At 37.0% G+C, this 26,104-nt stretch overlaps 1 protein-coding gene across 16 annotated transcripts in view; it reads left to right on the top strand.

The window, feature by feature from the left end:
- Window positions 1–18,769, top strand: part of PICALM (phosphatidylinositol binding clathrin assembly protein) — a 100,113-nt gene extending 81,344 nt beyond the window's left edge. For 14 of the 16 annotated variants that reach the window (XM_053203754.1, XM_027039964.2, XM_053203755.1 and 11 more), the window contains 4 exons: window positions 1,263–1,322; window positions 2,839–2,943; window positions 16,027–16,129; window positions 17,398–18,769. In XM_053203754.1, coding sequence (XP_053059729.1) covers window positions 1,263–1,322; window positions 2,839–2,943; window positions 16,027–16,119 — 258 coding nt within the window. In that variant the 3' untranslated portion in view covers window positions 16,120–16,129; window positions 17,398–18,769. The remainder of the gene's footprint in view (window positions 1–1,262; window positions 1,323–2,838; window positions 2,944–16,026; window positions 16,130–17,397) is intronic. The other 2 variants (XM_053203757.1, XM_053203758.1) reach the window with 1 other exon arrangement.
- The last annotated feature ends 7,335 nt before the right edge of the window (window positions 18,770–26,104 follow it).

The following is a 26,104-nucleotide window of genomic DNA, read 5'->3' as shown; positions in this document are numbered from 1 at the left end:
CATGGATGTGTTGCAGAATTGATTCTGATGGTGGCATGGGAAATACAGATTTTTTTTTTCTTGCTTAATATTCTGCCATTTGCTGCCAGATGGCTGGGTGTCTGTGTGTGTATCTGTGCTGCCACTATGCACTTGATGATTTCTGAATGAAGGGAAATGTTGATTGTGGTAATGTTGACAATAACAATTGCATGAAATCTTACAGGCTTCTGCTGTACTTGGCAGTTTGTCTACTGCTCTTGCAGCTCTCGGTTTTTAAGTAGGGAGAGACCAATAAGTCCTACATGCTTACTCAAATACTCAACTTTTAACTGTTCACTTTAGTTATGCTTCATTTAACTTCTCCATGCATATGTTCAAATTGCCATAAAATTTCAGTTATTTTTTATGTTTCAGCAGTGTTATTGGTCTTTCTCCTGTATTCAGTTTCAGTTTTCATTATAAGATACACACAGGGAATGTTGTTAAGACAGCAAATATATCTAAAATGATTTCTGTGCTCAGATTGTATATTTACAGAGCATGAGTTAAAGTAGGAGGAGAAAGGGAACTTAAACATCCTAGGACTAGGTGGCTTTTTTAAGCATTAAAACGTAAACAGATTTAAAAATGTATTGCTCCTCCAAATTGGTGCTTTGCAGAAGATAGTTTAAGTAATTTATAGAGTAGATTAGAAGGAATGCTAATGTACGTACTCCATGTTAAGAACTGTGTGCATCATAGAAATAGTCCTATTCAGTAGTGTTTTGAAATCTTTGGGGCTCTTTGAAAAGAGTAAATGAGGTCTTTAGAAACTAATTTTTTGGAAGATCAGGTTATTATTTGATTGGGGATCTTTAAAAATTATTTTTTCTTGCTCAAAAAATGAAGTACCTAAGAAAACATTCAGTAATACAACTTTTTCTAGGTAAACATTTTTTATGCTGATAGTGATGGACTTTAACTTTTAGAATTTTGAATATTTTTTAAAATCTGAAGATTTTTAAAGGTGTAAAAAGCTTGTAGAAATTTTAGATCACTGTTGTATCTAAGTTTACATGGTATTTTTTTCTTTCTAATAATTCTGCTTTTCTGCTAATTTCAAGATACTCTTTTTCATTGAGCATTAATTGACACAAGTTATTAATGATCACAAGTGTCACATTTAATCACAGCTGTCTTAGCAATTCTTTTTAGTGGAACCACAAGCTATTAATTCCATGTACTCAGTTGACACACATAAGTTATATACATCCTTGTTTATTTTTTCTCCACCATGTCAGGCACCCCCTGTAATGGCCTATCCTGCTACTACACCAACAGGCATGATAGGATATGGAATCGTAAGTATCTTTCTAGACACATTTTGAAAATAGATTAATTCATGTTTAACATGCCTTTATACAAACTTAACTAAAAAAAGCACTTAGTGCCACACATACTCTTAGTGCTTAACACAGAATCTTACAGCATTGGTTTCATAAATATTTCTAGAATAGTCATTATACAGCTGATATTGTTTATGAATTTTCCCAGTATTACTTAGCTTATTTTTTCCCTCATAACTTTGCTAAGCATTTTCTACTTCATTACAAACTCATTTAAACATTAATTTTAACTCCAACCGTTTGTGTGACCTTACATTGATACCATTGAAGTCTTATAAAAACCTTAATACTGTAGGGGAAGGGCAGGAATTACATTTGTTGAATTGTATCGGGGCAAATTCAGTCCAGTAAAGGCCAGGGAAACTTTCCTTTGACAGTGATTGCTACCATACAGAAATAGTCCTTTAAACCTTTAAGCTGCCTGCAATCCACATTCTACAGTGCCTTTACTCTCCTAGCTTTCTTAATATATACACTCACTTAGATAAGAAATGGAGGTAGTGGCTTCAACCCCACCCCCACCCCACCCCCATACATGTTTGAGGTACTGTTACCAGTAGGAGACAGCACCACTTTCCTTGGTATTGTTACTGCGGCCTCTGTGCTACTTCTTTATTTACATCTTCTGGAAGTAGCTTGTTTCCCACATATGAAGAAGTTTCACAGCTCTTGGATGGGTGGTTACTATAGAAGAAAGGAGTGTGCACAAAATCTCACAGGTTAAAGTGAAGCTCTTGCTATAAATAGGAATTTAGTTGAAAGGTTAAATAGAACTTATGGAAAGATAAGACTTCAGAGTATGGCATTTTAACCAAAATAACGTAGTGGTCTGTGTATGTTCTGTTTGGTCACTTACTTATGCTGATTTTATACCATGGAGTGGTAATTTTTAAAGAAAGAGATGGTTGGTTGTGATTCTGTTTTCAGTTATAGAATGAACTAAACTCTTCATGTGTTATTTAAACCTCTTCTTTGTTTAAACCTCTTCTTGGTTCTCCCTAACAGTAGCAGAAATAAAGTTAAAGAGCCATAGAGAGTAAACCTCTTCAAAGAAACAACTATATTCATTTGTGATTACTTGCATAATGATGTAATAAGAACTTGATCTAATATACAAAGGCAGTTTACTTTGAAATAGCTTCACTATTTTACAGTTTTTTAAGTTTTCCTGTGTCTAAAACTGACAAATTTGGAAATTTTGGATTGGTTTGAATTGCTTTGTCTGTCATACTGTAGTAAGACTTATGTTTTTCTTAAATTTAAGCTTTTTTTTTTTAAAACAAACTTTAGAAGTGAGTACATTAAAGACTTAAAAAAAGCTCTTAAGAATTTGTAGGTGTATTTACAAGAATTTTTCCTTTGAGTTAAAGCAAAAGTACTAGTATTTTTCATTATTGACATCCTTCTTGTGTACTACTTAAGGAAGATGTCCGTCAACATCATTTAACTTAATATTTTTCTATTTTTTTAGCCTCCTCAAATGGGAAGTGTACCTGTAATGACACAACCAACCTTAATATATAGCCAGCCTGTCATGAGACCACCAAACCCCTTTGGTCCTGTATCAGGAGCACAGGTATTAATGTGCCATATGTAACTTTTAATGTGCTTGATGTAGAAAGAATATAATACTAAGAATTCCTCTTACACAACTTGAGAAACAAGCTATTAGTGTTTTTTCCCCATTGATGGTGGATGTTGTCTTGTTTGCCTCTTTATCATCTAGGAGCTTTTAAGAATATTATTTGGAAGGAAAGCACAAGCAGATTACAAACATTAAGGATGAAAAATTCTTGATAACTTGTAGTTGGTCAATCCAAAGGGTGGTTTTTCTGAGATTAAGGAACCTACTTTCTGTTCATGATTCTGGCTTGCTCTCCTTTGTGAACCCTAGAAACTGAGCTCCAGTGCCTTGGTTTGAATGGTGCTACACGAAAGATGTTGCCCTTGAGATGTTTGTACCACAAGACAAGTCTACAAAAAGATGTGAATGTTATTTTTTTTATTAGATAACTTCCTGCCACTGAGGATTGTATTTAAACACAAACTGGTGGGGGTGGGGGGGTGTGGGGAGGAAGGCAAACAAACAAACAAAAACTTGAAATGCCATGCTGACCTAATTTCTTTGAAGGAGAGACTTTTCAGATGTTTCGTAGACCCTCTCCCAGGTCCTGGAATTTCACCCCAAATACTCAGTTTGTTTTTCATCCCATTTTTGTTAGCATTAGAGGAATCTGGATTTTTTGTTTTGTTTTGTTTTTTGAAAGTTTCTCCTCATTATGGGTAGGAGAGATATGAAATTTGTTAGTCCCTTCTTTCTGGCATACCAGTGGATCAGACACTCAGGAAGTGATAGAATTTTTTTTCTATCACAAGGGGATCGATCCTTTTGTTTTTCAGCCCTTTTGAAGAATTTAACTCATTTCATAAATTAGCATCTTAGGGAGCACCAGTAACTGGGGATGGGTAGTGAATTTCATTCTGATTAAAAGGTAAAATCCATGTTCTTTGCAATTCATATATTTACCCTCTTGCCTCTTTTTTCCATGTTAAAGTGATCTTCCTGTTTGTTTATCAGAATATTTACCATGAAGGTTGCTGGGAGTAAGGGTACTTGATGCAGCCATAACTTTTTTATAAGTCACTTATTTCGTATGTATTTGTTTTTATAAGATGGATTATGGATATGTATACCTTTCTTTCCCTTCTTTTACCAGTAGTAGGCCTAAGTACTGACTTAACTTGCTAAAGAAATATATTAGATTTTGATAATCTTTTAAAATGTTGATGATTTCCCTAACTATTGGTGTAGATGCTTTCTTGAGATTATATGTCTTCCTCATGTCATTTTGTTTTTCTGTTTTTTTCTTTTTCAGTTTTTTCTTTGTTATCTATACTTTTAACTTCAGATATGCATCATTTATTTAATTAAAAAAATTTTTTTAATGTTTATTTACTTTTGAGAGAGCGAGCACACAGGGAGGAAGGACAGAGAGAGAGGGGCAGACATAGAATCTGAAGCAGGTTCCGAACTGTCAGCACAGAGCCCGACGCAGGGCTTGAACTCATGAACTGTGAGATCATGACCCGAGCCGAAGTTGTTGGATGCTTAACCAGCTGAGCTGCCCAGGGGCCCCAGTATCATTTATTTTTAAAAATTACTTTTATTTTTTTGCTGATTGGACTAAGTGATTAGCACCTGAAATGTATTTAAGAGAAAAAGCTATAGTCCATAGCTATACATTTACCAGGAACTACTGACTACAGTAATTTTTTCCCTGATGTGTGACTAAACCCTGTATCCCCAGTCTGGGTCTTATCTTGCAGGCTCCTGTCTCGGAAACCTAATACATCATAACCTTAAGCTTGGATAACGCCAGACTGTTTGCAGGCACTTACTGTTTCACCCTCTTCTCAACATAATACCTAAGGTGGATGGGCCGACCATCCTATTTTTCCGATAGAGAAAGCTGAGACTTGGAAATGTTCTTCAGCCAAGTAAATGGTGAAATGCAACTATCCCCAGGAATCCCTCATTTCTGATGCAGTGCTCATTTGTATCACTCTGCCTCTACTAATGGGACTGAGTCCATATGGGTACTCTACTAGCATGTAGCACTGAACCACTCTGCCAATCTTTTGAGTTTCCTGCTGGATTATAAACTACATTTACACATTTCAGGATATAACTACTATAAATGTCAAGAACATCTATAGTTGTAGGGAATGCTTTCAACCTTACTGAAACATTTTGTATGAATTTTGCTTTTTTAAAAAAATATATGGTTAAAAAAATCATAGTAAAAATCTACCTTTATAAAAAGTGCTGACTCCCTAGCATCTGCTCTTAATCCAGGTTTTATATACTGTTGCCTTCTAAAATCCACATAACACCAAAATATGCAAACATGAAACATCAAAAAACATGCTAGAATTTTCATGTCATGAAGAGACACAGTGGCAGAACTACCTTTTCCTAATCAAATTATGTCAAAAGAGAAAAGAAATGAGAACATTAGAGCAATAATGCTCTATTATTGCTGATAATAATTAACTGATTTCTTCCAGTTAAGAAATCAAATTTGATGTGAGTACTTAACTTTGAATATTATAGATTAAAGAAAGCACATAAAGGAAGCAAATGGATAACCAGGAAAAAAAATCAGGTGGCAGTGAAGTGACTCAAAAAAGCTTCAGTCAGTTTGAATCAGTTGGACAGCAGAATCCTAAATCTTTTAATGTTACTTTTAATCCCTTTTCTCCCTTTGTTCTCCAGGTGTCTCATCACAAAGCCCTACTAATTGTTCCTCTGCTGTCATTAGATCCACCCTTCTTGTCTTCTGCAGGGACCCTTAATCTCAGGTTTCTTTTGCAGTAGTTTCCCTGTGTATCTTGCCTTGTAATTTAATCTATTTTATAAATACTCCAGTAATCTGATATGGCAGTATTTTTAGCGTCTTATCTCCATATTTAAAAATAAGGAAGTGAATCTAAATATAACAACATGTGAACATCCCTTAGCTTTCCTTCTGGCTTAACAGCTGCCTCACAAAGTCTCCATATTTGTAACAGTAATAGTGAGTAAACAGAATATTCAGGTTCTTCAATTCCCATGCCTTTATAGTTCTCCGTAAGTATCCAGTTTTCTGCTGCTACTTATTATCTTTGCCACAAGGCCTTTATCTGTCATAAAGTAGATTTATTCTTTATTTATTCTTTAAGTTTTTATTTTAATTCTAGTTAGTTAACACATAGTGTTATATTAGTTTCAGGTATATAGTGTAGTGATTCAACAATTCCATACATGTCCCAGTGTTCATTCTTCACTAATTCTTTAGTCATCTCTCATGCCCTTTCAGTACTTCTGAGATCTAAAGTTCTTTTCCTTATCCTGTATTATTTTTCTTTATAGAACTTACCACTATCTAACATCTGTTCATCTGTCCCATCTGTCTGTCCATCACCCATCCATCCATCCGTCCATCCATCCATCCATCCATCCATCCATTCATTCATCCAGTGTAACAAGAGACTCCTGTAGTAGATTGTAAGCCTCCTAGAGGCAGGCTTCTATGTGGCTTGTTTACTTCTGTGTCCCTGGTTCTTAGAATAGTACCTGACTCGTAATGGTTTTGAACATTGTCAAACAAGTGAATCTGGTTGAAAAATTTTCCTTTTCTATTGTGTAACTTACTTGTTCCTCATTGACCTCTCTTTTTACTTATTTATGACCACTGTAATAATTTAGAGCAATGTTTAAGATTGGTTTAATTTGTTAGCTAATGGTTATTGTAACCTAAAATATTTGACAACTGTCACCTAAGGAATGAAGATACTTTTAATTTCGTGATTGATTTTTTTTTTAAGTTTATTTATTATTTCTGAGAGAGCGAGCGAGAGCACGCTCAAGCGCACAAGTAGGAAAGGGGCAGAGAGAGAGGGAGACAGAATCTGAAACAGGCTCCAGACTCTGCACTGTCAGCATAGAGCCCAACACAGTGCTCAAACTCATGAGCCACGAGCCGCTGTGGCTCCCCTATGATTGACTATTTTTAATAATTAAAACAATTAAACTGTTTATGTTTGAAGTAGGTTTTTTTCATGTTTTAGTTTTTAATTGTTCTTAGGTAGTCCCTTGAATTAATTTTGTCCATTCAAATGCTAGCTGTAACCAGATAGTTACATTTTTAAATTTTTTTAACGTTTATTCATTTTTGAGAGACGGAGCACGAGTGGGGGAGGGGCAGAGAGAAAGAGAGAGAGAGAGAGAGAGAGAGAGAGAATATCTGAAGCAGGCTCCAGACTCTGAGCTGTCAGCACAGAGCCTGATGTGGGGCTCGAACTCAAACAGATTGTGACGTGAGCCGAAGTTGGACACTTAAACGACTGTGCCATCCAGATGCCCCCCCAGAATAATTTTTCTTAATGAATTACCTTTCAGTTCTCTCATTATTTCCTCTGCCCCTTTTTTCAGTTGGATTCCTACTTGAAGACCAACACCATCTTTGTACGTGGTAAATGAAATGGTAATTTAAATGTAAAATGAAATCCCATTAAAATAGAACCTTTTAATCAAATCCCAGTACTACACCTAGTGCCAAAAATCTTTCCCTGCTCCTTGAAGTGCCTTTTTGAGTCCTGTTACTCACCCAGAACGTTACTTGTATCTTCTGGTCTTGTGATTATTCTAAATAAAGTTAATATTTTTGAGAGTATATCAGCCCTCCTAGATATGTTCATCTTATTACATTTAATGAGCCATTCCAAACAATGTGTTCTGTGTCCTACATTATATCTAGGTTATAAGTGCTGCATTAGTGCCTGTTAGCTCATACCTTCCGGATGGCTGTTAGCTCAGACTAGACTATTCTGTTCTTTAGTATATTGTCTTTAATAGACTACACTGTAGTATTTACTATAGTAGTGAAATTATGACTTTCTATACACTTACCCTGTTCTCATCTCATTTTTTTGTGCAGGCTTATTCTGTATTTTTTAGATAGTTTTGTGTAACTGTTAGTTGTTTAAAAAGATGGGGATTATGTTCTGTTTCATGCCCAACACTGTAGCTTAAAAAAATACATATGTGTTCTACATTAGTGCATCTTCCTAGATGTTTGACTACATGGAAAATACCAGCTCCCGGTGGTTAGTGATTTTTTTTTTTTTCTCTTCTGTGCTTCCTCTCAGTTTTATTCACTATTTAATGGCTTGTTACAAGTGTGCCTTTTTGTTAACTAGAGTAGAATGGGACTCTTACACCTTCTCTTAATGGTGTTTTATGTAAATCTTATTGATACTTACTGGTGTATACATGGAAATGTCCATTGCTGACCAGTAGTTTGTTAAACTTATCCTGCATTGCAATATGCAGCTATTCTATTAGAAGCATGGAGACAGTTAATCTAGTTAGTTTCAGTTTTCTTTTGAAAGTCATTATGATGTGAAATAACACTCTTTTATTGAATATCAGGCAGTTTAGATGTTGTTGAAGATCCTAAGGGCGGGGGGTGGGGGGGGAGGTGGGAGTGAATGTTGTGTTAGTTATGTTCTTATCACTTCCTTGTATGAGAAACTCACTCTGATTCCATACCAATCTATTTTCCCAAAAGCAATATGAAAAACAGAATGTTACACTTGGGTATTTAATTTTTAAAATAGCTTTTAAGAGTTTTATTGGTTTTGATTGGTATTGTTATATTTTTGTTTGTTTTTTAAATGGAGGCTTGCCAGTTTTGTTTATGGAGGATATGGCTAAAGATGCAAAATGGATGCTGTGTTTTGTTTGTAATGGCCAGTTTGGCCAATTTTAAATAAGTCTGACATCAGTTAAGTGTCTGAAAGGAAACAAAGGCTTGTTGTGAGTGCCTTTTCCCCTTCTAAATAGGAACACTGTTAGATATAGGAATAATTCAAGTTTTACAAAAAATTGCCTTTTTAATGACTTTCTTGTGTGTCAGAATTAGTGACTCTTTTTGTTATTGGGGCTTAGTTTCTTTCTCTTTTTTTCTTTCTTTCTTTCTTTTTTTTTTTTTTTAAACTTTCCTGGTGCATTAATTGTGGGTGTTGGCAGTGCCTCTTCTGTCAGCTGATCTGTCCAGCTGGATTTCTGTGAAAAAGGCCTTTTGCCTTGTCAGCAGTGTGTTATGCTCATTTATTCTTGCCTGGTAGACTGTAAGGAAATTTATTTTGGGAATTGGGATTTAGCACCATAGGTGAGAGTGGTTCTGTAGTCCCCAGGGCACACGTGAATCAGTCAAAAATTTGAGGAGTCCCATCTGCTGACAATTGAAGATATTAAGACAACCTGTAGAGTAAGACCTTCTTACTGGGTTTTTGCTGAGGACTTTCTTTGCAAAAGTAGAGATCTAATTTCTTGTCTTGAAACCAGAACATATTCTTAAAATCTTGAATGACTGTAAAGTTCTACAAAATCTTCATGATGAACATCAGTGACCATATACAGCACTGTATAGATGAAAACACAACAGTTTATTGACTTTAACATTTACTAGAGAAGTCCCTTTTAAAAAATTATTTCTCTACTCTCACTATAATTTTTTCCTGTATGTTAAATATAGCCATAAAGTCTAGCTAAGTTGAAATTAATTGGGATAGCAGATTTTAGAGAGGAAACGAAGCACCTGCCTTGGTGTCAGCAGATTTGCATTTGAGTCTACTGTTAAGTGTCCTTAGACTGCCTGTAACAAGGTGGACCACAAACTTGATGGCTTAAAACAGAAGTGTATTCTCACAGTTTAGGAGGCTAGAAATCTGAAAACAGGGTGTCAGCAGGGCCATGCTCCTTCCAAATCCTCCAGAGTAAGATCCTTCCTTTCTTCTTTTCAGAGGGAAAGATGTAGCCCCAGTCACTTTTTGGTTGGCACTTCAGTTTCTGCCTCTGTCACATGGCGTCCTCCTGTGTCTGTCTGCATGTGGCATTTCCCTCTTATAAAGACACCAGTCATTGTATTAGGGCCCATTTTAACGACTTCATCTTAACTTGATGACATCTGCAGAGACGCTGTTTCCCTAAGGTCACATTCAGAGATAGGTCCTGGGGTTTGGGTCTTCATGTTTTTGTGGGAGGACACAATTCAATAGTGTCACCTTCTCACTAACAGTATTTCAGGGCAAGTTGCCTAAGTAACTTGCATGGACCTCAGTTTCCTTATCTGTAAAATGGTAATTTTACCTTGTGTACTTTATGTTTGCCATAAGAATCAAATAAAAATATTTGAAATTGACTTAGGGATGTGGAGGTTTGTTGTTTTTCTTTGTTGATTATTATAAGGAACTTTTTTGTTTTTAGAAGGAAATTTTATAAGGTTGCTTCATATTCAGTGCTTGTCTCTATTTCCATATTCTAATTCTAATACAGTTTATATTTCTTTCCATGCATTACAAGTAATCTTGATTGTAAATAATTCATACTTCATTACTTTGAAACCTTAATTACGACTCACTATTGTCTGACAACATCAGATGTAAATACGCAGGCATAGGCCACGGTGGTGAGATGGGGAAGTCGGGCTGAGCACAGCGTGCTTTAGGGCATTGATCGTCCACATGCGCAGTGTACTGTGGACATCGTTCTTAAGAACCAAGATACATCATTCTTCAGGACTGTATCAGAAGCACCTTAATTGGCTCACCATTTATGGAAGATAGTGTTACCCAGAAGTATAAAACTTTATAATAATTGAAATATTTGTTTGGACCAAATAAAAAAACTACTGTGTTTTGGGGGAGGGGTAAACTTTTTTGTGGAAATTCAATATATATTCAATATATAAATTTTTAGTGGAAACTCAGTATATAAATCAGGCAAAAGCAAGCTCATATATGGAAGACAGTTGGAAAAACTTTTTTAACCAAGCTGAAGTGCTGCATTTCCAATAAATGTCAAATAAGTAGTACATTATAGGCACATTTCATTATTTTGTCTTCTGGCACCAGTTGACATAAACCTTAGCTTTTCATTCTCTTTGGTTTTTGAGGAGTAAGAAGTTGAGATCTAGTAGGAATCAGCAGTGAGCACTTATTTCAACTAAGTTGAGCCAGTGTTCTGTGATGCCCACCCATTAAGTAGGATTTTAAAAGGACTTCTCTTACTCTAGGAAGCACTTATGATATACAGAAGATGTTTATTTTTAGGTCAGTTAATATTTTCTCCCAGAGTTTAGGAAATCTTGTAATCTATTTCCCTTTCTCCAGTTTGGTTTTCTTTAACTATTGGTCAGTGTAGGTTGCCCTAATTCTAATGAGATGATGTTAGATGCCATTTTGGAATAACTTATTGCTTCCGTATTAACAGTTGTAAATTATTATAGACTCTAGCAGTAGTCTGATGCCCTCAAGATGAGTAGTGCTTTGAGGGTGACAGGAGTAATGGTGGCATAACTTTTGTGATATTACTGATGGGCAGAAACCCAAGATGGGGTTATGTTGAGCACAAACCCAAGAAGCAGTTATCAGAGGTACTAGAGTAAACCTACAGGGCAGGCCCTCTACCTTCCACAGTAAAGAAATCCTTTTAGCCACACTTCACAGGGACAAAGGAGGAATAGCTTTATCTTTAATATAAAATACCCGAATGCAACACTGTATACTTATGTTCCTATGCAACTGGATCCAATTGCACCACTAGTGTCCTGGCCATGTTCTGTTCATATTCATATGTTCATATTATCCAAAAACAACTTCCTGTCCTGATGTTCTCTAACTCTGTGTTCAGTTTTATAACTGGTATTTCTGCCTCTGAGTGTTTTGATTGTACAGCATTATCGGGAAAATGTTTTTTTTAAGCATGTAACCCTTAGTGTATGTATATTTATAAATTATATATTCCTACAGCAATATACAAAAATAGAAGTGTTAAATAGGTAAAAATTAAGAGAGAAGTTCTAGGTTTTATTTCTAATGTCCTACTTGTAGATCATTTTTATTTTTATACACAGCATGTTTTATCACCAAAAAGCATTTTAATTTAACATGTTATAGAATGCTTACTATGTGTAAATGGTTGCTAGTTTCTGAACAAGAATCAGGTAAAGTATGTTTTCTCCGTTTAAGATGAGTATAATATGGACAAACAAGTGACTGGTTGATGGCACAATAAGAACGATTAGAAGAGAAACACAGCGTGTTGAGAACACAGTGGAAGAATATGAGCAACATAGATTCAGAGTTGGGCTCTTATTTAAGAATAGAAGAGCATTTGATTGTAGGTGTAATTAGCATTTGAGCTACTAATATATGCCAGGCAACATACTGGTTGCTTTATGTATATTTTAATTCTCAAGATGGTCTTAAAGGGAGACACGCATATCAGGTCTAGATAGTCTAAACATTTCATAAAAAAGCCAGGATTAGATTCAATGCCATCCTTCTTCGAAACTCTGTCATCCCGGACAAAGGAAGTAATACCCATTTTTCTCTTAAGATGTTGACTTCACTTCTCCACCAAAGACAAAGTGAATCTCTACAGCATTGCTATTTGCTACCCAGGCTTTGGGGTGACTGCAGAATTCATATGGAAAGAAAAGATGTGGCAAAGTTGCTTCTTTAAGAATTTTAAGCAGAGCCAATGATATGTCAGAAGTTTATCCTTAAATATCAATTCTTCACTCTCTCCAAAGCTTTCACTTGGACTAGTCTCTCTCTGAGACTGCTGTTATTTTCTTGTTCTAACCTGAAATTTTCTTTCTTTGCTGTTGGACAGGAGTCTAATGAAGGAGTAACCATTTTTGTTTTATGACATTTGGTGTAGCAGTAGAATTCTTTGTTTAAAAAAAAAACCTTTTAAGTGTGTTTGCCATTTATTAAAGATAACTTATGTTTTCTGTACTCTGTCTTTATTATACGAAACATACCTACAAGCAAAAAAATCTTTGCTCTATAGATAAAAGCAAAAGTTTTTGGTAACATTAGAATTTTTGTTTTCATGTCAACATTATTTTTTAAAAGTTGACTAGGGTGGAGGGAAGGGGTAGAAGAATTTCAGCTAAGAGTTACCATCATCAGTTACTTGTAAATCTTAGTGCTTCTGTTTATGTGCTGCCCTTTGACTGCTTCTCAATATTTTATTTTCCTATAAAATGAGAAAGGAAGAGTAAGTAATATGTCTGTATTAGACTCATGGTAAATGACTACTTTCTTTAAAGGGCATATTCCTTTGTGGTATAGGTCAGTTTAATTTGAACAAACTGTGATAGGTATGCTAATTTTTTTATAGGTCTGTGGGAATTGGTATAGAGAATATTACTTGAAATAAATGGGTAATTGGCTATGTTTTGTCTTTTTGTGATGGCATATTTGTAATAGGACTTAATTGGAATGGTCACCTACAGTTTGTTTTTTGCTGACTTTTAAAAGTTGGTGATTTTACAGTTAACGAAGATAGTTGGATTTTTTTCTTTTTCTTAAATTAGTTGTATTTTAGTACTGGAGCCCTACATAGGCTCTGATTTACTCACTTAAGTAAAGGAGGGTCAGCTCTTTTACTTGCAGGTGCTCCCACCAGATCCTGTTGCCCTGTTTTGCTCTTTTGTTCTTCCTCCTTTCCTTGAGCAGTAATTGGGCTATTACAGTATATTTCCTTTACTTTTTTATCCTTATTTACTACTCAGAACTGGCTACTTCTCACCAGTGCATCATGTGTCTGTGCTTTGGTACAGGTGCCAGGAAGAGGTGGGTACAGGTGGTCCAGGGCTGCTTCGTGGCCCCTCCCTTAGCACTCTCCAGTCAGCCAAACCAATTTCGGCCATCATTTCATATGCTTGGGATGAGCATTGATGATTTGAAACTTACTACAGGGGTATTAGATCTTGTTTTCTCACGTTTTAATTTAGCTACATATTTATAAATGTAAGATAAACATGTGTAGATTTTACCAATTCAAGAGACTAGTAGTAGTATTAGAAACTGGCACTTTCCCCCTCCAAAGATATTGATCTTCTTTAACATTATTTGTAAGCCTGTGGGACTTCTCCCTATCAGTATGCTCCACATTGAGAAGAATAGAAGGGGCATTTTCCTCTGGGACTGGCAGGTTTTCAGACTGCCTGCTGTCCTCATAAAACATGTGATTTAAGAAGACATTTTACTATAGGCTCTCATAGGAGACTTCAGATTTTGGATGCAATCTATCCACAATAAGCAGGGATTTTTGTTGTTTTTGTTTCTAACTTCAAGTGAAAGAATCTGTTTTGGAGAGAAACCCAGTTAATCTTAGACTCTATCCAGCTCAGTGACTGATGATCACTTTGCATACAATCATTCTTGTTTCTGAATGGTCATCCATGCTTGCTCTGAAGTGGGGAGTAGGAGGGGCGCCTGGGTGGCGCAGTCGCTCATCTCAGGCTCGTGAGTTCGAGCCCCACGTTGGGCTCTGTTAACAGCTCAGAGCTTGGAGCCTGCTTCAGATTCTGTCTCCCTCTCTCTCTCTCTCTGTCCCTCCCCAGCTCATGCTCTGTCTCTGTCTCTCTCAAAAATAAACATTAAAAATAATAACAAAATTGAAGTGGGGAGAAGGAGACGTCTTTTCAATTAAGCTGCACCTTAATCTGTCTCTACCTGGATGTTATTTGAATCCCCAAACCCAGAGAGCTGCTCCATCCTCCCGTCTGTAGCTGCTTGTGTAATTCCATCATCTTTCCATTGTCTCTTTCCATTGTCTTAGAACATTTATTTCTGAGAACAAAGTATGGATCAGGAAAATGACTCAACCACTAAAATAACTGAGGATGATTTCTCAACTTTTAAATTGACTTTGGCATCTACAATAACAAATTGCATGTACTTGTGATGTAATATTTGCTGAAAGTCATTGGCTATCCATTTTCTATAGTGCTTTTCTTAAAAAAAAAAAATTAAAGGTAGAAATGAGATCACCTTCAACTAGCAAAGACAGATTATGAGGCTTGAAATCTGTTATAGAATTTGAATGTTGGAAGTATGAATTGAAACCATTCCCACTTGATCATCTTTGATTTAGTACTCAATTGAACATCCCTAAAAGGACGACTCATTTCATAATAGTCCCATGCTTGCATGCCTTTGCATTCTTTTGCAGGGGGAGAGAAAAAAAAAAATTAAAGTTTACTCCAAACTAGGGGCACCTAGGTGGTTTAGTCGGTTTAATGTTGACTTTGGCTCAGATCATGATCTCACGGTTCTTGGGTTCCAGCCCCATGACAGCTCAGAGCCTGGAGTCTGCTTCAGATTCTGTGTCTCCCTCTCTCTCTGCCCCTCAACCGCTCATGCTCTCTCTCTGTCTCAAAAATAAATAAACATTAAAAAAAAAAAAAACCATAAAAAAGTTTACTCCAAACTAAAATGGCTCGGGTTTGGTTTGAAATACTCAAAGTAGGTTTGGTGACATAGGAAAATGAACATCTTTGTTCTTCAGGAACTGTCTTTCTTTGAAGGAATACTAAAGATATGTTATTGAGTTTAATAAATGATTTGCCTCAAATTAAATGATAGCAGCTAATTCCAGGAATTAAACAAATGTAATAAAGTAGAAAACAGAATCAAAGATCTGAAGTATTCCCTATATTCAAGGTATTATGTGGGCAGTTAGACTAGGTGACCTCAAAGATCACTTTCACCTCTTAGTATATGCATCAGCTACAGCATATCCAGAGAAACAGGCAGGAGACAACTCCATGTGAAAAAAGTGTGACCTTCCACCTCTTAGGAGGAAGGAAGGAAAGACTATTGCAGCTAGATGCGTTTGGTTTGGACTGAGGTTGGACTTTGCACAGCTTTTGACAGATAGCCTGGATACACGAAGCCATCTTCCCTCAATGAAAAAGGAAAAAATCACAAGCACTTCTTCTCTCCCCTGCACCCCCAATAGAAGTCTTAACTGTGGGTCAGCTTTTATCGACCTTTTTGAATAAGATACTGTATTCCTCTGGAATTTCAGAAACAATTTGTTTTCTGAAAAACACATGCCATTTGGATACCCTTTAAGTTGACATGTGATTGAAACTTTTGTTTTAATAATTCCATTTTCTCTAAAGGCTGCCTTTATATTTATTAAAGATGACAAAACAAAAACCACTTCTTCTTTCATTACATTTTCTGCTTTCATGTTCTGTCATTCAGAGATCTTTTTTTCTTTCCCTCTCTCTGTCTTCTTTTCCCCCAGCTGTCGGCAGCATCCAGCCCCTCCAGTCACAGTCCTCACAGAGCTTCAGGAAAGGACCCTTTTGCAGAGCTCTCTTTGGAGGATTTCTTATAAATCACTTTAGGTATTATTGCTGCTTGTTGGGGGAGATGGGGACTTATATACTTTAAAAATTTATCAAGTGTTAAACACAATTCACTCTTCTCCTTTGTTTCTTTAAAGGACTCTAGGTTCTCTCTTTTCCTCCTCCTTCTCTGTTCTTTAGGTGAAAAATAAAAACAGATCAAAATAGGACATAAGGACAAACAACTTTTGGAAAATACCTTTAACATAATTAGAAGGTGTGAAATCAAGGAACCATCTTTCATGTTTACATGTGAGCATCCACTGCCCACAGCAGATGGATGAGATCAAATACCACCCTTAAAAACTGGGTATTTTCATCAGTCTTAAAAGATTTGCATAGAAAACATAATTTTACACACTGGATTAGAGCTTGATTAGGAGCATTTCTAGTTTTAATATAATGTCCTTGAATGTTAGTTGTGAAGAATTCATTTTAACTGTTTCTTAAAGTGTTATGTTTATGTGTGCCTTTTCATTTAAAAATAGTAACATTTTCCCCAAAACAGACTTTTGTTTTATTTTTAAATTAAGGGCAAGGGAACACTTCTGTCCTTTTTAATAGAAGGATTCTGTGTTTGATTCACACTGCCTCTTTTTGTTGGAAGACAGTGTAATTTGTTCTTCTTGGTGCTCTAACCCCCAGTGTGTAGGTATATAGCTTCTAGATCTTTGAGAGTTTGTATTCTTCTGATTTGACAAGTTTATTAGCACATCTACTTCAGTAATGTCTTTGGAGGAACAGTTTAAGGGAATTCATGAGTGAAGTATCTGGGCAAATAGTGATGCCCTATTGAAATCTTTTCCTGTGTAGATCTTTGAGATTTTGATTTATGTTAGTAAAGAAATGATTTAGTAAGCATATTACAGTTCCCTCAATTATCTCTAATTTTATGACATCATTTGTAAATAATAATTCACACTTTGCTTTTCTAAATGAGATTTTTCACATAGAATATTTGTGTTTATGGAGAGATGTTCTGAACTTGTTATTGAAAAGTTGCTCGTTCATATTCTTTCTTCTCCATCTCTTGGTTTTTAATAATTAGAAAGATCTATTTGAAGTCCCTATAGTTAGTCTTTACATATTGAGTTTTGACACATGATAAGCTGATAATACTGACTTAGTTTGGTGATCAGCGTTGTGATAAACATGCTATAAACATTTCTGGGCCAGTTGAATGGTAAAAGCCACAAAGCATTTTTATTTGTGAGAAGACTTCCTAGAATGCAGTGAATCAACTTACACTCTTTTTTTTTTTTTTCCAGATACAGTTTATGTAACTAGATGGAAGAGAATGGAATTATTCCAAAAAGACAAGTGCTCAAGCAGCAAATACTTACTTCGAGCAAAATCCAAACTGCTGTCTCTTAAACTCTCTTCTTCCATTAGAATGCTACAGTAACCCAGTGAAGGCCCATGAAGGAAATTGGGACTAGTATATAGGAGAACGTATCAATACAGTTTATAAAGCCAAGAATTGCCATGATTTCAGACTAAGATCTTTTTGGTGACTAACCCTTCAGTTCTTTCAACTCTTATTAATACCCATAATCAGTAACCTACCAAGAAAAAAGCCCTTATTTGGAAAGTGTGAAATTTGTATTTGGAAAAGCTGCCTGGAGAGAAGAGCTGTGTCCTTTCCTGTAATGCAACAGGACTCTTTTGGGGGGATCAAAATCATAATTCTTAATTATGCAGTATCTTTCTTTTCTCCAGTCCTCACAGACACAGAAACAGTAACTAAAATTAACTTTTCTTTTAAAAAATTATATATTCAGTTTGCAGTAGACATTCCTTAAGTATTTGTATTTATTTATGATTATCAATTTACGTAACATTAATATTGTATCAGACCTCCTTATGAAAATGAGTATGGATGTAAACAGTATGTTTGATTTTTATCCATAAGAATGAATCTGATTCCGAATGCTTTTCAGCTGACATACAGAGCACTAAATATTTTAAGGCAAGTCCATAGGTCTGAATCGCTTCAGAATTCTCAGTCTCTATGGGATTTAGGGAAGCATTATAAATGCATTAATCCTTATAGTCAATTCTGTGCCTAGGATTTTGCAAGGGAACAGTTCACTGACTAGGAAAAGCACTACATTTTAAATTCAGCATTAGTGCATTGGGAAGGAACTTTACTGCTTTGTGCTTGGCATGTCATTATTTTCCATTTGACATTAGGGCCTTTCCAAAATGAATGTGAGGAATTGCTTTCACTTCAAGACTTTCCTTCTTTTCAGTAAAACTCTAGGAGGTGTTATGGGGGGAGGGAAGGGGACACAATCCTTGAAACCTTTTATTTGGCTCATGCCATGTTATGATCATGTACCTTTTAAATAAGGGGAAATAGTATCTTTAAAGTTAATGTCTAGCCAAGAGTTTAGTTAACGAAGAATTAAACTGCACTGTTGATCGGTGCTTTGTGTAAATACATCTTAACGTTTCGGTTGAGAGGGGCCTTAAGAAGGACAGTTCGTTGTAGGAAAGCAATTCTGTACATGAGTTTAAGCATACTTGTTGCATTGTCTCTGCAGATTCTATTTTTGTTTACAATATTAAAATGTATGTTAGCAAAAATGGGTGGATTTTCAAATAAAATGCAGCTTCCACAAAATTTTTGTTATGGTATTCTGGTCTGAGGTGCATTTTTTTCCTTTTTCCTTTTTCCTTATCACCAATATCATTTTTTGCTAATAAAAATATACCCAGGTGATTATATTTGCTGATTTAATAAAATGTAAATTTTATTTGTTTTAACTTAATTTCCTTAAGGATTTTTCTTTGTACTTTTTTGTCACTTTTTAGACTCCTTGATAATCTAAACTACTTACTAAAATTGTTTATGTCTTTTGATCAGATGCCTTCAGTCAGGTAAGTTTAAGGGAGAAAATGCTTGATGTTTGGCATATTAATGCATGTGTTTATTGTGCCAAGGAAACCTCTGACTGTATCGTGTTTCATATTGAAGAGTAAGTAGGATTCAGAGTACATGAGAAAGGGATTAAAGGCTTTGTGTTGATAATTATCTGCATAGTATTTGCCATGGTTGGAAAAAATTCATCTGTAGCCAATATACTTTGTTAACTTTACTAGTTTTTAAGTTTCACTATCATTAAACCATTTTCATATAAACTGGGAAATTGTACTTTTGTAGTTAACTTCCTTAACATTCTCACAGATTTTGATTTGTCTTATGTTGAGTGGATGTTCATATTTCAGGTCTATGGCTTGTCCTTTTATAATTACAGCAGCAGTAGTGTTTTGTATGTTTCTGAAGGTGCTTTATAAATATTTTCATCCTATTGCTGAAAAAACTTCTGGGCTTGTTGGATAGGTATTATCCATATTTTACCCATTTTACAAATTGAAATCAGGAATTAGAAAAGGAACTTGATCAGGTTGATAAGCTAATAGAGGAGTCTGGTCTTTAGTTTCATGGTCCATTGTCCTTTTTATGACCTGCTGTTGTTAATTCAGGTGTATAAACTAAACAAAGATTTGTATCCCTGTGCAGTGTAGACCGATGACTACTCTTCATTTCCACACGGACTTCCTCTCTGAAGCACATTTCCTGCTTCCTGCTCTGATGCCCAGACATTATTGACTAGGAAATATACAAAATATATGATCATATTAACTTTAATCACAATGTAACAAGTGAGGTAACTTAGCTGTTGACCGCATAACTATATTATTAGGTTATAAGCCTGTACATGCCCAAACCATCTTAGTTCCCAAATACCAAGTTGGTGGAGGCTGCAGAGAGAAGTTAGATTATTAGCTATGGAGGGCAGCTATACTCGTCCCAAATCATTTTCAAAATTAGTCTTTTGCTTTTGGCTTAACATCTCGTTATTATCATTCAGCATTTCTTAATTTAATTTTTTTTTTTTTTTACTTTCTAATTTATTTAGGGGTGCCTGCTGCATGACTTAGTTGGTTAAGCATCCAACTCTTGGTTTCGACTCAGGTCATGATCTCATGGTTTTGTGAGTTCGAGCTCCACATTGGGCTCCGTGCTGACAGTGCAGAACCTGCTTGGGATGCTCTGTTTCCCTCTGTCTCTGCCCTTCCCCAACTCCTGCTGTTTCGGTCTCTCTCAAAATGGATAAATAAACTTTAAAAAAATCTTTAAAAAGAAATAAAGTTTATTAGTTTGAGAGAGAGCAAGAGTATGAACAGGGGAGGGGCAGAGAGAGAAGGGAGGGAGAGAATCCCAAGCAGGCTCCACACTGTCAGTGCAGAGCCCAATGTAGGGCTAGATCTCACGACCCACAAGATCATGACCTGAACCGAGATCAGGTGGCTTAACTGAGCCACCCAGACTCATTTTTTTAAAGCTGTCTTTTTCTTAACCAGTGACTGTGAGAGTCCATATTTAGGAAAAGACCTGTGTTACACTAGGAATTTTTTACTTCTCCACAAACCAACAAAACATGACCCCTGAAAAATAGGCTTTTATGGGATAAGTTTCTCCTTCAACTGAATAATTTATTCATCATCATCACCAAACATGTTTCCAAAGTCTGAGGTTCAGAGTACTGATGTACTTAGTACTCAGGATGAGTGTGGCTCCATGTGTTCAGCAGTGGCTGGGTCACAGACTGTATGGAGAGGTCACAGCACACAGCCAGATGAACTTACTCTTGGAGAAAAGATGGCTTCACAGCTTCCATCAGTGGCCTTCCCAAGTAGCTTAGTTCTTTGTTCAGCCATACTTGTTACCTTCCATGGGTCTGACTAGCTTGGAATTCTGGTGTCTGGGCTCTGAATGGAGAGCTGCAGTATCATCATCTATTTTGGTGTGCCACCAATTAGAAATGTTTTCTAAGTCTTTAGCTAGTATTTCTAGTCTAATTTTCATGTAAGCATTTAGTGAATGCCCCATTTGTTATTGAAGCATACAAGTTGAGTTCTTAAGCCATATATGAAATTACATTGTCAAGAGCTGTGTAAAGTTCTTTCTGTGGTATGGGGGAGGGAGCAGGTACAACTCTCTTGAGGCAGGATAGTAGGTTACACTGATGGTAGGCAGACAGGAGAAAAAAGGGAAGGGAAAGTTTTATAGAAGCTTTGTTTTCCAATAGGTTCTTATTTAAAATCGCTCTTCCAGGGGCGCCTGGGTGGCTTCTCGTTTAAGTGTCCGACTTCGGCTCAGGTCATGAAAACACTGTTCACAAGTTCAAGCTCTGCGTCAGGCTCTGTGCTGACAGCTCCGAGCCTGGAGCCTGCTTCACATTCTGTGTCTCCCTCTCTGTCCCTCCTCTGCTCACACTTCGTCTCTCAAAAATAATAAAAACATTAAAAAGTTTTTTTGAATAGCTCTTCCATGGGGCACCTGGCTGGCCCAGTGGTAAACCAGGTGACTCTTAATCTCAGGGTCATGAGTTCAAGCCCCACATTGGACTTGGAGCCTACTTAAAAACACACAAAAACCATAGAATAGTTATCTGCTACGAAACGTAATTTTTTTGTGTGCACGTGCATGCACGAGTGGGGCAGGGGCAGAAGGGGAGATGGAGGGTTTTTTTTTTTTTCCAGCTACAAATATATATTTTACAATCCTTTTATTTTTATGGAAGTATAGTTAGCATACAGTGTTATAGTAGTTTCAGGTGCACAACATAATGATTCAACAAACGAATACATTACTCATTGCTCATCACATTTAGTGTATTTTTTTCCAAATCTTTTTAATTTACATCCAAGTTAGCATATAGTGCAACAATGATTTCAGGAGTAGATTCCTTAATGCCCCTTACCCATTTAGCCCATCACCCTTCCAGCAACCCTCTGTCTGTTTTCTATATTTAAGAGTCTCTTAGGTTTTGTCCCCCTTCCTGTTTTTATATTCTTTTTGCTTCCCTTCCCTTATGTTCATCTGTTTTCTGTCTTAAATTCCTCATGAGTGAAGTCATGATATTTGTCTTTCTCTAATTTCACTTAGCATAATACTTTCTAGTTCCATCCATGTAGCTGCCAATGGCAAGATTTCATTCTTTCACTGCCGAGTAATACTCCATTGTATATATATATACCACATCTTCTTTACCCATTCATCTGTCGATGGACATTTGGGCTCTTTCCATACTTTGGCTATTGTTGATAGTGCTGCTATAAACATTAGGGTGCATGTGCCCCTTCGAAACAGCACACCTGTATCCCTGGTAGTTTATCCCTGGATAAATACCTAGTAGTGCCATTGCTAGGTTGTAGGATAGTTCTATTTTTAATTTTTTTGAGGAACCTCCATAATGTTTTCCAGAGTGGCTGCACTGTCATAGACTCTGGGTCTAAAGTTCTCTCTTGTCTGGCAAGAGAGTAGGACTCAGGATGAAAAGCGGGAGATGGCTAAATGTCCAGGAAAAGACAAGAGCCCCGAATAAGGGTCCTTGCCTGTTTTTATTAGGATCAGAAGGCTTACAAACATGGCGGTGGATGTGCACAAAGAGACAATAAATCTGTGAACATTAACTTGTGGATGTGAGGGAAAGGGGGTCTTCAAGATATTTGGGGTTAGGGGTTTGGGTTAATAGAAAGCAAAATCCTGACGCCGGGCAGTCTGGCGGAAGGTTGTTTGCAGCGGACGTGAGGCAGCACCTTTGTTTATCTTAGCTAGCCTAAGGGATGAGACTGGGAAAATCACCTCAGGGTTGACAAGGCACCTTTTCTTTTGTTAACCATCTCTCCTCTGGGCTGCTTCACCTGCAGCACAGAGGTCTATAGACCTATTTACCTGTTTACCTAACTTAGTCCTTTCTTCCTGTGAAAGCAGCTTTCTGCTATAGTACTAAATTGGGGGTGCTTCCACTCTGAATATCTAATCTTGTTTATTTCCTATACCTATGTTCTATATTGGTGCCTGGGCACCTCCCTATTTTGGGGCCTTTGCCTCTCCCTCTCTATTCTGGGGGCTTAAGCCCCCTTTCTCTATCCTTACTCACCTAATCTTGTTTACCCAAACTCACCTGTGAGCAACCTATGCCTTTGTACTTCTTTATGCCTTGTTAATCCATTGGTGTAAGCCCGGGGGATTCCTAAGCTTATCCTCCACAGCTCCTCCACAGTTGGCATTCCCACCAGCAGTGCATAAGAGATCTTCCTGGGAGAGAGATTCTTAAGCAGGCTCCACATTCAGCATGGAGCCCGAGGCAGGGCTCAATCCCATGACCCTGGGGATCATGACCTGAGCCGAAATCAGGAATCCGGTGCTCAACCAACAGACTAAGCCACCCAGGCTTCCCCCAAAAATGATTTTAAGGTTGGTTTTGAAATAAAAATAGCCATGTGAGAATCGCCTGGGGAGCTAACCTTAGCTCAGTCTGAGCCTTCCACACTCAGGCACCCTGCCTGTCTCCCTTGAGACTGGGTACTTGTCAGCTGTCTTATACCCCCATTTAAAGAAGCACAGGGTTATCATGCTCTTGCCCCTCGACTGGGACTGTAGGGAAGAAAGTATCAACAAAGTAGATCATCCCCACTCCCCACCTGCACCTGGACTCCATGCTGTCTGCACTAATGCAGAACTTCCAGTTGATTTCCTTGGCCTTTCTGGAACACTTTACACGGAAGCATCAGGCACACCACACGGCACTGCCAGCTAACTTACGGGTCATGTTAAAAGGCACAAAATGAAATCTGTATTTCTCTGGTCACTTTTGTCCTGAAGTAGGGTAGGAACTGAAAAGCTTTTCGCTTCCATGTAATTGCTTGAAGGAGGCTCCAAGGGCCTGGAAAAGGCAGGCAGAGGCACTGTGGTAGAAGGGGGGGGGGGGGGGGGGGGGGGAGAAACAGAGATGACACGAAGCCCAATAAAGATGGCTGTGCCCATTGTTTGGTGTTCATAACACCTGTTGCTCGGAGCTGATCTTTTACAACCATTACACTCATATGTGGACCTTAATAATTTGATAGAATTTACGTCACATAGTGGCTCCGAAGTAGAAATGAAAGAATGACGGTTCACTTAATCTTACAAAGGTTAAGCTGGTGTCATTCTGGCCTAAAAGCAACAATACAATAGGATAATAGGAAATTATAGAAAATATAAGTCTCTGTTCCCTACTCCTGGCACAGAGTTCCTAAAACTCTTACAATTTAAGTGTTAGTCCTAGGAGCATCTCTTGTTTTAATTGGCCTTCCTGGTTCCTGACACAAAATTACTAAATCTCTTGGAATTTCCTGGGTGCCAGGGGTGTCTTGCTCTAATGAGGCAACTCTTGGCTCCTGGATGCCTTCAGAGAATGAAGGCTGGTCACTAGAAAAACCAAGCCAGTCATTAAAAGCCTCCATAAAAATCCCAGTATTAAGGGATCTGGAATAAAGAGAAGGTGGACTTTTAACAAGCTGTTTTTATCAGCACCATATATCTGGGGAAGGGGGATTGAGATTATCAAAGAAACAACTGTGTAAGTCTGGAATAAGGGCAAGTTCAGGGATAAATCCCAGAGATTATCTCCATTATTAAGGGATATATAGTAAAGGATTAATGGAGGCCAGGAAAAGAACAGAGCTGAAGATTAACTATTTTCAAAAAGACAGGAAATCATAACATGCTGGTGAAGATGTGGAGGAGGGAACTCTGTGTGCTGTTGGTGGGAATGTAAACTAGTACAGCCACAACGGAAAACAGGATGGGGTTTCTTCAAGAAATTAAAAATAGAACTAGGATCCAGCAATCCCACTTCTGGGTATATATCTGCAGGGAACAAAATCATGATCTTGAAGTGATACCTTACTCTCATGTTCACTGAAGTAGTAGTCACTATAGCCAAGGTATGGAGATAACCTAAGTGTCCATCAGCAGATGAATTGATTTAAAAAATTGTAAGATATATATACATATACATACACACACACACTGGAATATTGACTACTTATTCTTAAAAATGAGGGAAATTACTGTCATTTATGACAACCTGGATGAACCTGGAGGGATTATGCCAAGTGAAATAAGCCAGACAAAAACTAACACTGCCTGGTCCCACTTATATGTGGATTCTGAAAAAAGAAAAAAAAAGTCAAAATAATAGAAACAGAAAATTGGAGGGTGGGGGAAATAGGGAGAGAGGTTGGTAAAAAGGTGCAAAGTTTAAGTTATAAAAAGAATAAGGTGTGAGGATCTAATGTATAACATGGTGATATAGTTGATAACACTGTGTCATATAATAGAGATTTGCTGAGAGAATGAACTTAAATGCTCACCCCCCACCACCCCCCAAAAAGGTAAGTATGTGAGGTGTTGGATGTGTATATAACTCTATGGGAGGAATCCCTTCACAAAGAATATATATATTAAATCATCACATCATGTACTTTAAATATTTTAAAATGTTGTCAATTATATCTCAAAGATGAAAACAATGTAGCATTATGAGATAGGTTGCAAAATCAATGGGAGGAAGGGAAATGCTGAGTGGTTATCAGACTGGAGATGAGATGGGGTAAGTGATGAAAGAAAAGCAAATGGATAGCCTGGAATATGAACATATACAGAAGACAATTTGCATAATATTAGTCTTTGAAGAGCATTCTTCCCTTCAGAGAGTATTTCTGTCATTGAGTGAGGCACGTGCTGCTTGATGAGACAGTTGCTCCATAGATGGTAAGTGTGGACTCTGCAGCCATGCTGGGGGTTTAACTCCTAGTTTGAGCAATTTATATAACTGCCCATGCCTCGATTTCTCCATCTGTAAAATGGTATAATAATGCCTACCCCATATGACTGCTGTTTGTAATTAATGAATTAAAAATGGAGGCATTTAGGACATCTTTGCATGTAATAAAGTTTCAGTACACTTCTTGAAATACAGAATAGCTTGTGGTCAAGAGCCTAGATCCTGGAGGCAAAACATCTGTGTTCAGATCCTGACTCTGTCCCTTACTAGCTGGGGGACTTTGGGAAATTTATTAAATTTCCCTCTGCCTATTTCTTCATCTGTAAAGTGAGAATAATTCTGGACC

Source organism: Acinonyx jubatus, chromosome D1 (genome assembly GCF_027475565.1).
Source record: "Acinonyx jubatus isolate Ajub_Pintada_27869175 chromosome D1, VMU_Ajub_asm_v1.0, whole genome shotgun sequence".
NCBI classification, from domain to species: Eukaryota; Metazoa; Chordata; class Mammalia; order Carnivora; family Felidae; genus Acinonyx; species Acinonyx jubatus.
This window is presented reverse-complemented; position numbering and strand designations above follow the sequence as displayed.